Raw genomic sequence first — 15,949 nt, forward strand, 5'->3', positions numbered from 1 at the left:
CCATTTTTTAAATGATGTTGTAATGTAACCAAATGTGAAAAAAGGGAAGGGGTCTGAATACTTTCTGAATGTACTACAGATCATTCTTTCTTTGACTCTAGGTTCTGCCGGCCAGGTTTGTCTGTCCTCGGTCTTTCTTTGACTCTAGGTTCTGCCTGCCAGGTTTGTCTGTCCTCTGTCTTTCTCTGACTCTAGGTTCTGCCTGCCAGGTTTGTCTGTCCTCTGTCTTTCTTTGACTCTAGGTTCTGCCTGCCAGGTTTGTCTGTCCTCTGTCTTTCTCTGACTCTAGGTTCTGCTGGCCAGGTTTGTCTGTCCTCTGTCTTTCTTTGACTCTAGGTTCTGCCTGCCAGGTTTGTCTGTCCTCTGTCTTTCTCTGACTCTAGGTTCTGCTGGCCAGGTTTGTCTGTCCTCTGTCTTCCTTTGACTCTAGGTTCTGGCTGCCAGGTTTGTCTGTCCTCTGTCTTTCTCTGACTCTAGGTTCTGCCGGCCAGGTTTGTCTTTCTCTGACTCTAGGTTCTGCCTGCCAGGTTTGTCTGTCTGTCTGTCTGTCTTTGACTCTAGGTTCTGCCGGCCAGGTTTGTCTTTCTCTGACTCTAGGTTCTGCCTGCCAGGTTTGCCTGTCGTCTGTCTGTCTTTGAAGTGTTGCTAAAACCTCCTGAGGCCATCTGAGGACACTTCAGTTAAACTCCTTCATTCATCCATCCCGCTGTCTTCAATCCTCTATTCTTCCCTCCTCTAACCCTATCCTCTCTCCTCCTCCCTCCAGCTATACTCTGAGAGTGGTGGGTAATGGAATCAAGGCCCAGACTGCTAATCCAGAGGTTAAAGTGAAGGAAGGGGACCCAGTCATCCATCAGATCATTGATAAACTCAAGCACATCAATCAGGTGAGTTATCCCACCTCCACTCAGACCCAGTCTGACCCAGTCAGACCCGAACCCTGCTCAGATCCCAGCAGCAGACTCTCCCAGCTCAGAGGAAAGATACAGCCTCCAGACACAGAGATTTGTGTAGATTTGTGTAGATTTGTGTAGAATGGCTAGATTGTTTCCACAATTTCCACAATGTCCCACAATAATGTATTCATCTGGGTCAAAGATGCCCCACTATTCATGGATTTATCTGGGTCAAAGATGCCCCACTATAATGTATTAATCTGGGTCAAAGATGCCCCACTATAATGTATTAATCTGGGTCAAAGATGCCCCACTATAATCTATTAATCTGGGTCAAAGATGCCCCACAATTCATGTATTTATCTGGGTCAAAGATGCCCCACTATTCATGGATTTATCTGGGTCAAAGATGCCCCATTATAATGTATTAATCTGGGTCAAAGATGCCCCACTATAATGTATTAATCTGGGTCAAAAATGCCCCACTATAATGTATTAATCTGGGTCAAAGATGCCCCACTATAATGTATTAATCTGGGTCAAAGATGTCCCACTATAATGTATTAATCTGGGTCAAAGATGCCCCACTATAATGTATTAATCTGGGTCAAAGATGTCCCACTATAATGTATTTATCTGGGTAAAAGATGCCCCACTATAATGTATTAATCTGGGTCAAAGATGTCCCACTATAATGTATTAATCTGGGTCAAAGATGCCCCACTATAATGTATTAATCTGGGTCAAAGATGTCCCACTATAATGTATTAATATGGGTCAAAGATGTCCCACTATAATGTATTAATCTGGGTCAAAGATGTCCCACTATAATGTATTAATCTGGGTCAAAGATGTCCCACTATAATGTATTAATCTGGGTCAAAGATGTCCCACTATAATGTATTAATCTGGGTCAAAGATGCCCCACTATTCATGGATTAATCTGGGTCAAAGATGCCCCACTATAATGGATTCATCTGGGTCAAAGATGCCCCACTATTCGACCCCAAACACAGACCCTAACCCTAACCCCTAACCCTAACCCCTAACCCCTAACCCCAAACACAGACCCTAACCCCTAACCCTAACCCCTAACCCCTAACCCCAAACAGACCCTAACCCCTAACCCCTAACCCCTAACCCCTAACCCCTAACCCCTAACCCCTAACCCATATACTCATTACCAGGTAAAGTTGTTTCACGGGTTCTCAGTACACGTCACCAGAGAACGTATGTGTGGTACCGTGTGTCTGTGTGTGGTACCGTATGTTTGTGTGTGGTACCGTGTGTCTGTGTCTGTGTGGTACCGTATGTCTGTGTGTGGTACCGTATGTCTGTGTGTGGTACCGTGTGTCTGTGTGTGGTACCGTATGTCTGTGTGTGGTACCGTATGTCTGTGTGTGGTACCGTGTGTCTGTGTGTGGTACCGTATGTCTGTGTGTGGTACCGTGTGTCTGTGTGTGGTACCGTATGTCTGTGTGTGTGGTACCGTATGTCTGTGTGTGTGGTACCGTATGTCTGTGTGTGTGGTACCGTATGTCTGTGTGGGTACCGTATGTGTGTGTGTGGTACCGTGTGTCTGTGTGGTACCGTATGTCTGTGTGTGTGGTACCGTATGTCTGTGTGGTACCGTGTGTCTGTGTGTGGTACCGTATGTCTGTGTGTGGTACCGTATGTCTGTGTGTGGTACCGTGTGTCTGTGTGTGGTACCGTATGTCTGTGTGTGGTACCGTGTGTCTGTGTGTGGTACCGTATGTCTGTGTGTGGTACCGTATGTCTGTGTGTGTGGTACCGTATGTCTGTGTGTGTGGTACCGTATGTCTGTGTGTGTGGTACCGTATGTCTGTGTGGTACCGTGTGTCTGTGTGTGGTACCGTGTGTCTGTGTTACGATGTCATGTTGAGGATGGACAGTACTTCATATCAGCTGTGTTACGATGCCATGTTGAGGATGGACAGTACTTCATATCAGCTGTGTTACGATGCCATGTTGAGGATGGACAGTACTTCATATCAGCTGTGTTATGATGCCATGTTGAGGATGGACAGTACTTCATATCAGCTGTGTTACGATGCTGAGGATGGACAGTACTTCATATCAGCTGTGTTACGATGCCATGTTGAGGATGGACAGTACTTCATATCAGCTGTGTAATGATGCCATGTTGAGGATGGACAGTACTTTATTTCAGCTGTGTTACGATGCCCTGCTGAGGATGGACAGTACTTCATATCAGCTGTGTTACGATGCCATGTTGAGGATGGACAGTACTTCATATCAGCTGTGTTACGATGCCATGTTGAGGATGGACAGTACTTCATATCAGCTGTGTTATGATGCCATGTTGAGGATGGACAGTACTTCATATCAGCTGTGTTACGATGCCCTGCTGAGGATGGACAGTACTTCATATCAGCTGTGTTACGATGCCATGTTGAGGATGGACAGTACTTCATATCAGCTGTGTTACGATGCCATGTTGAGGATGGACAGTACTTCATATCAGCTGTGTTATGATGCCATGTTGAGGATGGACAGTACTTCATATCAGCTGTGTTACGATGCCAAGGTTGAGGATGGACAGTACTTCATATCAGCTGTGTTATGATGCCATGTTGAGGATGGACAGTACTTCATATCAGCTGTGTAATGATGCCATGTTGAGGATGGACAGTACTTCATTTCAGCTGTGTTACGATGCCCTGCTGAGGATGGACAGTACTTCATATCAGCTGTGTTATGATGCCATGTTGAGGATGGACAGTACTTCATATCAGCTGTGCTATGATGCCATGTTGAGGATGGACAGTACTTCATATCAGCTGTGTTACGATGCCCTGCTGAGGATGGACAGTACTTCATATCAGCTGTGTTACGATGCCATGTTGAGGATGGACAGTACTTCATATCAGCTGTGTTACGATGCCATGTTGAGGATGGACAGTACTTCATATCAGCTGTGTTATGATGCCATGTTGAGGATGGACAGTACTTCATATCAGCTGTGTTACGATGCCATGTTGAGGATGGACAGTACTTCATATCAGCTGTGTTATGATGCCATGTTGAGGATGGACAGTACTTCATGTCAGCTGTGTTACGATGCCATGTTGAGGATGGACAGTACTTCATATCAGCTGTGTTACGATGCCAAGGTTGAGGATGGACAGTACTTCATATCAGCTGTGTTATGATGCCATGTTGAGGATGGACAGTACTTCATATCACCTGTGTTACGATGCCATGTTGAGGATGGACAGTACTTCATATCAGCTGTGTAATGATGCCATGTTGAGGATGGACAGTACTTCATTTCAGCTGTGTTACGATGCCCTGCTGAGGATGGACAGTACTTCATATCAGCTGTGTTACGATGCCATGTTGAGGATGGACAGTACTTCATATCAGCTGTGCTATGATGCCATGTTGAGGATGGACAGTACTTCATATCAGCTGTGTTACGATGCCCTGCTGAGGATGGACAGTACTTCATATCAGCTGTGTTATGATGCCATGTTGAGGATGGACAGTACTTCATATCAGCTGTGTTGCGATGCCATGTTGAGGATGGACAGTACTTCATATCAGCTGTGTTATGATGCCATGTTGAGGATGGACAGTACTTCATATCAGCTGTGTTACGATGCCATGTTGAGGATGGACAGTACTTCATATCAGCTGTGTTATGATGCCATGTTGAGGATGGACAGTACTTCATGTCAGCTGTGTTACGATGCCATGTTGAGGATGGACAGTACTTCATATCAGCTGTGTTATGATGCTGAGGATGGACAGTACTTCATATCAGCTGTGTTACGATGCCATGTTGAGGATGGACAGTACTTCATATCAGCTGTGTTATGATGCTGAGGATGGACAGTACTTCATGTCAGCTGTGTTACGATTCCATGTTGAGGATGGACGGTACTTCATGTCAGCGGTGTTATGAAGCCATGTTGAGGATGGACAGTACTTCATATCAGCTGTGTTACAATGCCATGTTGAGGATGGACAGTACTTCATATCAGCTGTGTTATGATGCTGAGGATGGACAGTACTTCATATCAGCTGTGTTACGATGCCATGCTGAGGATGGACAGTACTTCATATCAGCTGTGTTACGATGTCATGTTGAGGATGGACAGTACTTCATGTCAGCTGTGTTACGATGCCATGTTGAGGATGGACAGTACTTCATATCAGCTGTGTTACGATGCTGAGGATGGACAGTACTTCATATCAGCTGTGTTATGAAGCCATGTTGAGGATGGACAGTACTTCATATCAGCTGTGTTACGATGCCATGTTGAGGATGGACAGTACTTCATATCAGCTGTGTTATGATGCCATGTTGAGGATGGACAGTACTTCATGTCAGCTGTGTTACGATGCCATGTTGAGGATGGACGGTACTTCATATCAGCTGTGTTATGAAGCCATGTTGAGGATGGACAGTACTTCATATCAGCTGTGTTACAATGCCATGTTGAGGATGGACAGTACTTCATATCAGCTGTGTTATGATGCTGAGGATGGACAGTACTTCATATCAGCTGTGTTACGATGCCATGCTGAGGATGGACAGTACTTCATATCAGCTGTGTTACGATGTCATGTTGAGGATGGACAGTACTTCATGTCAGCTGTGTTACGATGCCATGTTGAGGATGGACAGTACTTCATATCAGCTGTGTTACGATGCTGAGGATGGACAGTACTTCATATCAGCTGTGTTATGAAGCCATGTTGAGGATGGACAGTACTTCATATCAGCTGTGTTACGATGCCATGTTGAGGATGGACAGTACTTCATATCAGCTGTGTTACGATGCCCTGTTGAGGATGGACGGTACTTCATGTCAGCTGTGTTACGATGCCATGTTGAGGATGGACAGTACTTCATATCAGCTGTGTTACGATGCCATGTTGAGGATGGACACTACTTCATATCAGCTGTGTTATGATGCCATGTTGAGGATGGACAGTACTTCATATCAGCTGTATTATGATGCCATGTTGAGGATGGACAGTACTTCATGTCAGCTGTGTTACGATGCCATGTTGAGGATGGATGGTACTTCATATCAGCTGTGTTAGGATGCCATGTTGAGGATGGACAGTACTTCATATCAGCTGTGTTACGATGCCATGCTGAGGATGGACAGTACTTCATATCAGCTGTGTTACGATGCCATGTTGAGGATGGACAGTACTTCATATCAGCTGTGTTACGATGCCATGTTGAGGATGGATGGTACTTCATATCAGCTGTGTTATGATGCCATGTTGAGGATGGATGGTACTTCATATCAGCTGTGTTATGATGCCATGTTGAGGATGGACGGTACTTCATATCAGCTGTGTTATGATGCCATGTTGAGGATGGATGGTACTTCATATCAGCTGTGTTACGATGCCATGTTGAGGATGGACAGTACTTCATATCAGCTGTGTTATGATGCCATGTTGAGGATGGACAGTACTTCATATCAGCTGTGTTATGATGCCATGTTGAGGATGGATGGTACTTCATCTCAGCTGTGTTATGATGCTGAGGATGGACAGTACTTCATATCAGCTGTGTTATGATGCCATGTTGAGGATGGATGGTACTTCATATCAGCTGTGTTATGATGCCCTGTTGAGGATGGACAGTACTTCATATCAGCTGTGTTACGATGCCATGTTGAGGATGGACAGTACTTCATGTCAGCTGTGTTACGATGCCATGTTGAGGATGGACAGTACTTCATGTCAGCTGTGTTACGATGCCATGTTGAGGATGGACAGTACTTCATGTCAGCTGTGTTACGATGCCATGTTGAGGATGGACAGTACTTCATATCAGCTGTGTTATGATGCCATGTTGAGGATGGACAGTACTTCATATCAGCTGTATTATGATGCCATGTTGAGGATGGACAGTACTTCATGTCAGCTGTGTTACGATGCCATGTTGAGGATGGATGGTACTTCATATCAGCTGTGTTAGGATGCCATGTTGAGGATGGACAGTACTTCATATCAGCTGTGCTATGATGCCATGTTGAGGATGGACAGTACTTCATATCAGCTGTGTTACGATGCCCTGCTGAGGATGGACAGTACTTCATATCAGCTGTGTTACGATGCCATGTTGAGGATGGACAGTACTTCATATCAGCTGTGTTACGATGCCATGTTGAGGATGGACAGTACTTCATATCAGCTGTGTTATGATGCCATGTTGAGGATGGACAGTACTTCATATCAGCTGTGTTACGATGCCATGTTGAGGATGGACAGTACTTCATATCAGCTGTGTTATGATGCCATGTTGAGGATGGACAGTACTTCATGTCAGCTGTGTTACGATGCCATGTTGAGGATGGACAGTACTTCATATCAGCTGTGTTACGATGCCAAGGTTGAGGATGGACAGTACTTCATATCAGCTGTGTTATGATGCCATGTTGAGGATGGACAGTACTTCATATCACCTGTGTTACGATGCCATGTTGAGGATGGACAGTACTTCATATCAGCTGTGTAATGATGCCATGTTGAGGATGGACAGTACTTCATTTCAGCTGTGTTACGATGCCCTGCTGAGGATGGACAGTACTTCATATCAGCTGTGTTACGATGCCATGTTGAGGATGGACAGTACTTCATATCAGCTGTGCTATGATGCCATGTTGAGGATGGACAGTACTTCATATCAGCTGTGTTACGATGCCCTGCTGAGGATGGACAGTACTTCATATCAGCTGTGTTATGATGCCATGTTGAGGATGGACAGTACTTCATATCAGCTGTGTTGCGATGCCATGTTGAGGATGGACAGTACTTCATATCAGCTGTGTTATGATGCCATGTTGAGGATGGACAGTACTTCATATCAGCTGTGTTACGATGCCATGTTGAGGATGGACAGTACTTCATATCAGCTGTGTTATGATGCCATGTTGAGGATGGACAGTACTTCATGTCAGCTGTGTTACGATGCCATGTTGAGGATGGACAGTACTTCATATCAGCTGTGTTATGATGCTGAGGATGGACAGTACTTCATATCAGCTGTGTTACGATGCCATGTTGAGGATGGACAGTACTTCATATCAGCTGTGTTATGATGCTGAGGATGGACAGTACTTCATGTCAGCTGTGTTACGATTCCATGTTGAGGATGGACGGTACTTCATGTCAGCGGTGTTATGAAGCCATGTTGAGGATGGACAGTACTTCATATCAGCTGTGTTACAATGCCATGTTGAGGATGGACAGTACTTCATATCAGCTGTGTTATGATGCTGAGGATGGACAGTACTTCATATCAGCTGTGTTACGATGCCATGCTGAGGATGGACAGTACTTCATATCAGCTGTGTTACGATGTCATGTTGAGGATGGACAGTACTTCATGTCAGCTGTGTTACGATGCCATGTTGAGGATGGACAGTACTTCATATCAGCTGTGTTACGATGCTGAGGATGGACAGTACTTCATATCAGCTGTGTTATGAAGCCATGTTGAGGATGGACAGTACTTCATATCAGCTGTGTTACGATGCCATGTTGAGGATGGACAGTACTTCATATCAGCTGTGTTATGATGCCATGTTGAGGATGGACAGTACTTCATGTCAGCTGTGTTACGATGCCATGTTGAGGATGGACGGTACTTCATATCAGCTGTGTTATGAAGCCATGTTGAGGATGGACAGTACTTCATATCAGCTGTGTTACAATGCCATGTTGAGGATGGACAGTACTTCATATCAGCTGTGTTATGATGCTGAGGATGGACAGTACTTCATATCAGCTGTGTTACGATGCCATGCTGAGGATGGACAGTACTTCATATCAGCTGTGTTACGATGTCATGTTGAGGATGGACAGTACTTCATGTCAGCTGTGTTACGATGCCATGTTGAGGATGGACAGTACTTCATATCAGCTGTGTTACGATGCTGAGGATGGACAGTACTTCATATCAGCTGTGTTATGAAGCCATGTTGAGGATGGACAGTACTTCATATCAGCTGTGTTACGATGCCATGTTGAGGATGGACAGTACTTCATATCAGCTGTGTTACGATGCCCTGTTGAGGATGGACGGTACTTCATGTCAGCTGTGTTACGATGCCATGTTGAGGATGGACAGTACTTCATATCAGCTGTGTTACGATGCCATGTTGAGGATGGACACTACTTCATATCAGCTGTGTTATGATGCCATGTTGAGGATGGACAGTACTTCATATCAGCTGTATTATGATGCCATGTTGAGGATGGACAGTACTTCATGTCAGCTGTGTTACGATGCCATGTTGAGGATGGATGGTACTTCATATCAGCTGTGTTAGGATGCCATGTTGAGGATGGACAGTACTTCATATCAGCTGTGTTACGATGCCATGCTGAGGATGGACAGTACTTCATATCAGCTGTGTTACGATGCCATGTTGAGGATGGACAGTACTTCATATCAGCTGTGTTACGATGCCATGTTGAGGATGGATGGTACTTCATATCAGCTGTGTTATGATGCCATGTTGAGGATGGATGGTACTTCATATCAGCTGTGTTATGATGCCATGTTGAGGATGGACGGTACTTCATATCAGCTGTGTTATGATGCCATGTTGAGGATGGATGGTACTTCATATCAGCTGTGTTACGATGCCATGTTGAGGATGGACAGTACTTCATATCAGCTGTGTTATGATGCCATGTTGAGGATGGACAGTACTTCATATCAGCTGTGTTATGATGCCATGTTGAGGATGGATGGTACTTCATCTCAGCTGTGTTATGATGCTGAGGATGGACAGTACTTCATATCAGCTGTGTTATGATGCCATGTTGAGGATGGATGGTACTTCATATCAGCTGTGTTATGATGCCCTGTTGAGGATGGACAGTACTTCATATCAGCTGTGTTACGATGCCATGTTGAGGATGGACAGTACTTCATGTCAGCTGTGTTACGATGCCATGTTGAGGATGGACAGTACTTCATGTCAGCTGTGTTACGATGCCATGTTGAGGATGGACAGTACTTCATGTCAGCTGTGTTACGATGCCATGTTGAGGATGGACAGTACTTCATATCAGCTGTGTTATGATGCCATGTTGAGGATGGACAGTACTTCATATCAGCTGTATTATGATGCCATGTTGAGGATGGACAGTACTTCATGTCAGCTGTGTTACGATGCCATGTTGAGGATGGATGGTACTTCATATCAGCTGTGTTAGGATGCCATGTTGAGGATGGACAGTACTTCATATCAGCTGTGTTACGATGCCATGCTGAGGATGGACAGTACTTCATATCAGCTGTGTTACGATGCCATGTTGAGGATGGACAGTACTTCATATCAGCTGTGTTACGATGCCATGTTGAGGATGGATGGTACTTCATATCAGCTGTGTTATGATGCCATGTTGAGGATGGATGGTACTTCATATCAGCTGTGTTATGATGCCATGTTGAGGATGGACGGTACTTCATATCAGCTGTGTTATGATGCCATGTTGAGGATGGATGGTACTTCATATCAGCTGTGTTACGATGCCATGTTGAGGATGGACAGTACTTCATATCAGCTGTGTTATGATGCCATGTTGAGGATGGACAGTACTTCATATCAGCTGTGTTATGATGCCATGTTGAGGATGGATGGTACTTCATCTCAGCTGTGTTATGATGCTGAGGATGGACAGTACTTCATATCAGCTGTGTTATGATGCCATGTTGAGGATGGATGGTACTTCATATCAGCTGTGTTATGATGCCCTGTTGAGGATGGCCAGTACTTCATATCAGCTGTGTTACGATGCCATGTTGAGGATGGACAGTACTTCATGTCAGCTGTGTTACGATGCCATGTTGAGGATGGACAGTACTTCATGTCAGCTGTGTTACGATGCCATGTTGAGGATGGACAGTACTTCATGTCAGCTGTGTTACGATGCCATGTTGAGGATGGACAGTACTTCATATCAGCTGTGTTATGATGCCATGTTGAGGATGGACAGTACTTCATATCAGCTGTGTTATGATGCCATGTTGAGGATGGACAGTACTTCATATCAGCTGTGTTATGATGCCATGTTGAGGATGGATGGTACTTCATATCAGCTGTGTTACGATGCCCTGCTGAGGATGGATGGTACTTCATATCAGCTGTGTTACGATGCCCTGCTGAGGATGGATGGTATTGGTTAAGAGAATGTAGATTTGACACGTTTTACCTAAATACATGGAGACATTGTAGCAGGATGTCTAGCCTACTCTAGCAGGGCTATTCAGATCACCTTGAACATCGTCAGCTGTCCCTAATCACACCCTATTCCCTACGTAGAGCGCTTATTTTGTGTTGTACCCTATTCCGGGAATAGGATACAACAAGCCATATGGGCCCTGGTTAAAGTAGGGCACTATGTGGGAAATAGGGTACAACGAGCCATGTGGGCCCTGCTTAAAAGTAGTGCACTATGTAGGGAATAGGGTACAATGAGCCATATGGGCCCTGGTTAAAGTAGTGCACTATGTAGGGAATAGGGTACAATGAGCCATATGGGCCCTGCTTAAAAGTAGTGCACTATGTAGGGAATAGTGTCCCATTTCAGACAACCCCTTGAACACCTTGAGAGCCCCTCATCAGAGCTGCCTGACTCCACAGCGTGCCTCCTGACTCCACAGCGTGCCTCCTGACTCCACAGCGTGCCTCCTGACTCCACAGCGTGCCTCCTGACTCCACAGCGTGCCGCCTGACTCCACAGCGTGACGCCTGACTCCACAGCGTGCCTCCTGACTCCACAGCGTGCCGCCTGACTCCACAGCGTGCCGCCTGACTCCACAGCGTGCCGCCTGACTCCACAGCGTGCCGCCTGACTCCACAGCGTGCCGCCTGACTCCACAGCGTGCCGCCTGACTCCACAGCGTGCCGCCTGACTCCACAGCGTGCCGCCTGACTCCACAGCGTGCCGCCTGACTCCACAGCGTGCCGCCTGACTCCACAGCGTGCCGCCTGACTCCACAGCGTGCCTCCTGACTCCACAGCGTGCCTCCTGACTCCACAGCGTGCCGCCTGACTCCACAGCGTGCCGCCTGACTCCACAGCGTGCCGCCTGACTCCACAGCGTGCCGCCTGACTCCACAGCGTGCCGCCTGACTCCACAGCGTGACGCCTGACTCCACAGCGTGCCTCCTGCAGAGGAGAGGGAGTGTGATCTGTAGTCGTCCTCTCCTGAAAGAACCACTGTGATTTAGAGGGCTGAGAGAGAGAGAGAGCCCTTTGTTCTCCTGGAAACACCCTCTCTATCACAAGGCTGCATCCCAAACAGCACCCTCAATCCCTCGATAAAGGCCTACATTTGATCAGATCCCTGTGGGTTTCCCTATGGGTCCTGGTCTAAAGTAGTGCACTACACAGGGAATAGGGTGCCATTTGGGACACAGGCACTCTATCTGCTGTGATAACATGGATTACAGCTGTACAAAGAGGGACTGGTATCAGAATCCCCACACGGGAGTCCAAGGCCTCCGTTGGAACTGCCTATCAGGAGATGACAGAGACGGTTATGGGTAAATGAGGGGCTGAAGGATTTTGTTCAAAGGGAAAAGAGAATAGCACGAATGACAGAGACAATTTGTTAAAAGGAAACTAGGATTCCGTCAAATGTGCTTCAGCGTTATCGTGCTGATAGGAGAGAGACGGGGAGAGAGAGAGAGACACGGGGGGAGAGAGACGGGGAGAGAGACGGGGAGAGAGACGGGGAGAGAGAGACGGGGAGAGAGAGAGAGACACGGGGAGAGAGACGGGGAGAGAGAGAGACGGGGAGAGAGAGAGACGGGGAGAGAGATAGATGGGGAGAGAAAGAGAGACGGGGAGAGAGAGAGAGACACGGGGAGAGACACGGGGAGAGAGACGGGGAGAGAGACGGGGAGAGACGGGGAGAGAGAGAGACGGGGAGAGAGAGAGACGGGGAGAGAGAGAGGCTGGGAGAGAGAGGCGGGGAGAGAGAGAGACAGAGAGACGGGGAGAGAGAGAGACGGGGAGAGAGGGAGACGGGGAGAGGGAGACGGGGGGAGAGGTTAGACGGGGGGAGAGGTTAGACGGGGGAGAGAGAGACGGGGGGAGAGAGAGACGGGGAGAGAGAGAGACGGGGAGAGAGAGAGACGGGGAGAGAGAGAGACGGGGAGAGAGAGAGACGGGGAGAGAGACGGGGAGAGAGACGGGGAGAGAGAGACGGGGAGAGAGACGGCGAGAGAGAGACGGGGAGAGAGAGAGACGGGGAGAGAGAGAGACGGGGAGAGAGAGAGACGGGGAGAGAGAGAGACGGGGAGAGAGAGAGACGGGGAGAGAGAGACGGGGAGAGAGAGACGGGGAGAGATAGAGGGGGAGAGATGGGGAGAGAAAGAGAGACGGGGAGCGAGAGAGAGAGACAGAGACGGGGGGAGAGAGACGGGGAGAGAGAGAGACGGGGAGAGAGAGAGACTGGGAGAGAGACAGGGAGAAGAGAGACAGGGAGAAGAGAGACGGGGAGAGAGAGACGGGGGAGAGAGACGGGGGAGAGAGACGGGGGGAGAGAGACGGGGGGAGAGACCTGGAGAGAGAGACGGGGGGAGAGAGAGACGGGGAGAGAGAGACCTGGAGAGAGACGGGGAGAGAGAGACCTGGAGAGAGACGGGGAGAGAGAGACCTGGAGAGAGACGGGGGGGGAGAGACGGGGAGAGAGGGAGACGGGGAGAGAGGGAGACGGGGAGAGAGAGAGATGGGGAGAGAGAGATGGGGAGAGAGAGATGGGGAGAGAGAGACGGGGAGAGAGAGACTATTCCCCATAGGGAATAGTGTGCCATTTTAGGACACTGGCTTCGTGTTTCAGCAACGTATTGACGCTTTCATCAGGACACAATCCTTTAAGTTTAGATCAAATACGTAGATATCATCAAGCCGGGTTCAACCTGGGAATTATTTCTCGACTCCTTTCCCAAGATCATGTGACAGGAAACCCATCAGGAATCTCTAAGCAGCAGTAGAGAGCGTTGGGCCAGTAACCTGAAAGAGGACGCCGGTTCGAATCTGTTAAACCCTAACAACAACGGCTCCCTGGGCGTCGATCACGTGGATGTTTGATGAAAGGCAGCTCCCCTCAGAGGGGTTAAATGTCTCTCTCTCCCCGTCTCTTTCCCCGTCTCTCTCCCCGCACCTCAGAGGGGTTAAATGTCTCTCTCTCCCCGCACCTCAGAGGGGTTAAATGACGAAGATATATTTAGGTTTAATGCGTTCAGTTGTACAGCTGACTAGGTTTGAGAGCCATCTCTACCATCTCTACCATCTCTACCATCTATCTCTACCATGTAATGTAGTGGCTGTTACCATGTAGCTAGACTGTTACCCACTGCAGAGCCATCTCTACCATCTCTACCATGTAATGTAGAGGCTGTTACCATGTAGCTAGACTGTTACCCACTGCAGAGCCATCTCTACCATCTCTACCATGTAATGTAGAGGCTGTTACCATGTAGCTAGACTGTTACCTACTGCAGAGCCATCTCTACCATCTCTACCATGTAATGTAGAGGCTGTTACCATGTAGCTAGACTGTTACCCACTGCAGAGCCATCTCTACCATCTCTACCATCTCTACCATGTAATGTAGAGGCTGTTACCATGTAGCTAGACTGTTACCCACTGCAGAGCCATCTCTACCATCTCTACCACCTCTACCATGTAATGTAGAGGCTGTTACCATGTAGCTAGACTGTTACCCACTGCAGAGCCATCTCTACCATCTCTACCATCTATCTCTACCATGTAATGTAGAGGCTGTTACCATGTAGCTAGACTGTTACCCACTGCAGAGCCATCTCTACCATCTCTACCATGTAATGTAGAGGCTGTTACCATGTAGCTAGACTGTTACCCACTGCAGAGCCATCTCTACCATCTCTACCATGTAATGTAGAGGCTGTTATCATGTAGCTAGACTGTTACCCACTGCAGAGCCATTTCTACTATCTCTACCATGTAATGTAGAGGCTGTTATCATGTAGCTAGACTGTTACCCACTGCAGAGCCATCTCTACCATCTCTACCATCTCTACTATGTAATGTATAGGCTGTTACCATGTAGCTAGACTGTTACCCACTGCAGAGCCATCTATACCATCTCTACCATGTAATGTAGAGGCTGTTATCATGTAGCTAGACTGTTACCCACTGCAGAGCCATCTCTACCATCTCTACCATGTAATGTAGAGGCTGTTACCATGTAGCTAGACTGTTACCCACTGCAGAGCCATCTCTACCATCTCTACCATGTAATGTAGAGGCTGTTACCATGTAGCTAGACTGTTACCCACTGCAGAGCCATCTCTACCATCTCTACCATGTAATGTAGAGGCTGTTATCATGTAGCTAGACTGTTACCCACTGCAGATCCATCTCTACCATCTATCTCTACCATCTCTACCATGTAATGTAGAGGCTGTTACCATGTAGCTAGACTGTTACCCACTGCAGAGCCATCTCTACCATGTAATGTAGAGGCTGTTACCATGTAGCTAGACTGTTACCCACTGCAGAGCCATCTCTACCATCTCTACCATTTCTACCATCTCTACCATGTAATGTAGAGGCTGTTACCATGTAGCTAGACTGTTACCCACTGCAGAGCCATCTCTACCATCTCTACCATCTCTACCATGTAATGTAGAGGCTGTTACCATGTAGCTAGACTGTTACCCACTGCAGATCCATCTCTACCATCTATCTCTACCATCTCTACCATGTAATGTAGAGGCTGTTACCATGTAGCTAGACTGTTACCCACTGCAGAGCCATCTCTACCATGTAATGTAGTGGCTGTTACCATGTAGCTAGACTGTTACCCACTGCAGAGCCATCTCTACCATATCTGCCATCTCTACCATCTCTACCATGTAATGTAGAGGCTGTTACCATGTAGCTAGACTGTTACCCACTGCAGAGCCATCTCTACCATCTCTACCATCTCTACCATGTAATGTAGAGGCTGTTACCATGTAGCTAGACTGT

General features: G+C 47.2%; 1 protein-coding gene across 1 annotated transcript in view; it reads left to right on the forward strand.

The window, feature by feature from the left end:
- The window catches only part of LOC139413994 (glypican-5-like), a 169,608-nt gene that overhangs the window by 18,893 nt on the left and 134,766 nt on the right, over nt 1-15,949 (forward strand). Inside the window, exon 3 of the mRNA XM_071161879.1 lies at nt 767-887. Within this exon, the coding sequence (XP_071017980.1) occupies nt 767-887 (121 nt within the window). The remainder of the gene's footprint in view (nt 1-766; nt 888-15,949) is intronic.

This window comes from Oncorhynchus clarkii, chromosome 7, assembly GCF_045791955.1.
Source record: "Oncorhynchus clarkii lewisi isolate Uvic-CL-2024 chromosome 7, UVic_Ocla_1.0, whole genome shotgun sequence".
Taxonomy (NCBI): domain Eukaryota; kingdom Metazoa; phylum Chordata; class Actinopteri; order Salmoniformes; family Salmonidae; genus Oncorhynchus; species Oncorhynchus clarkii.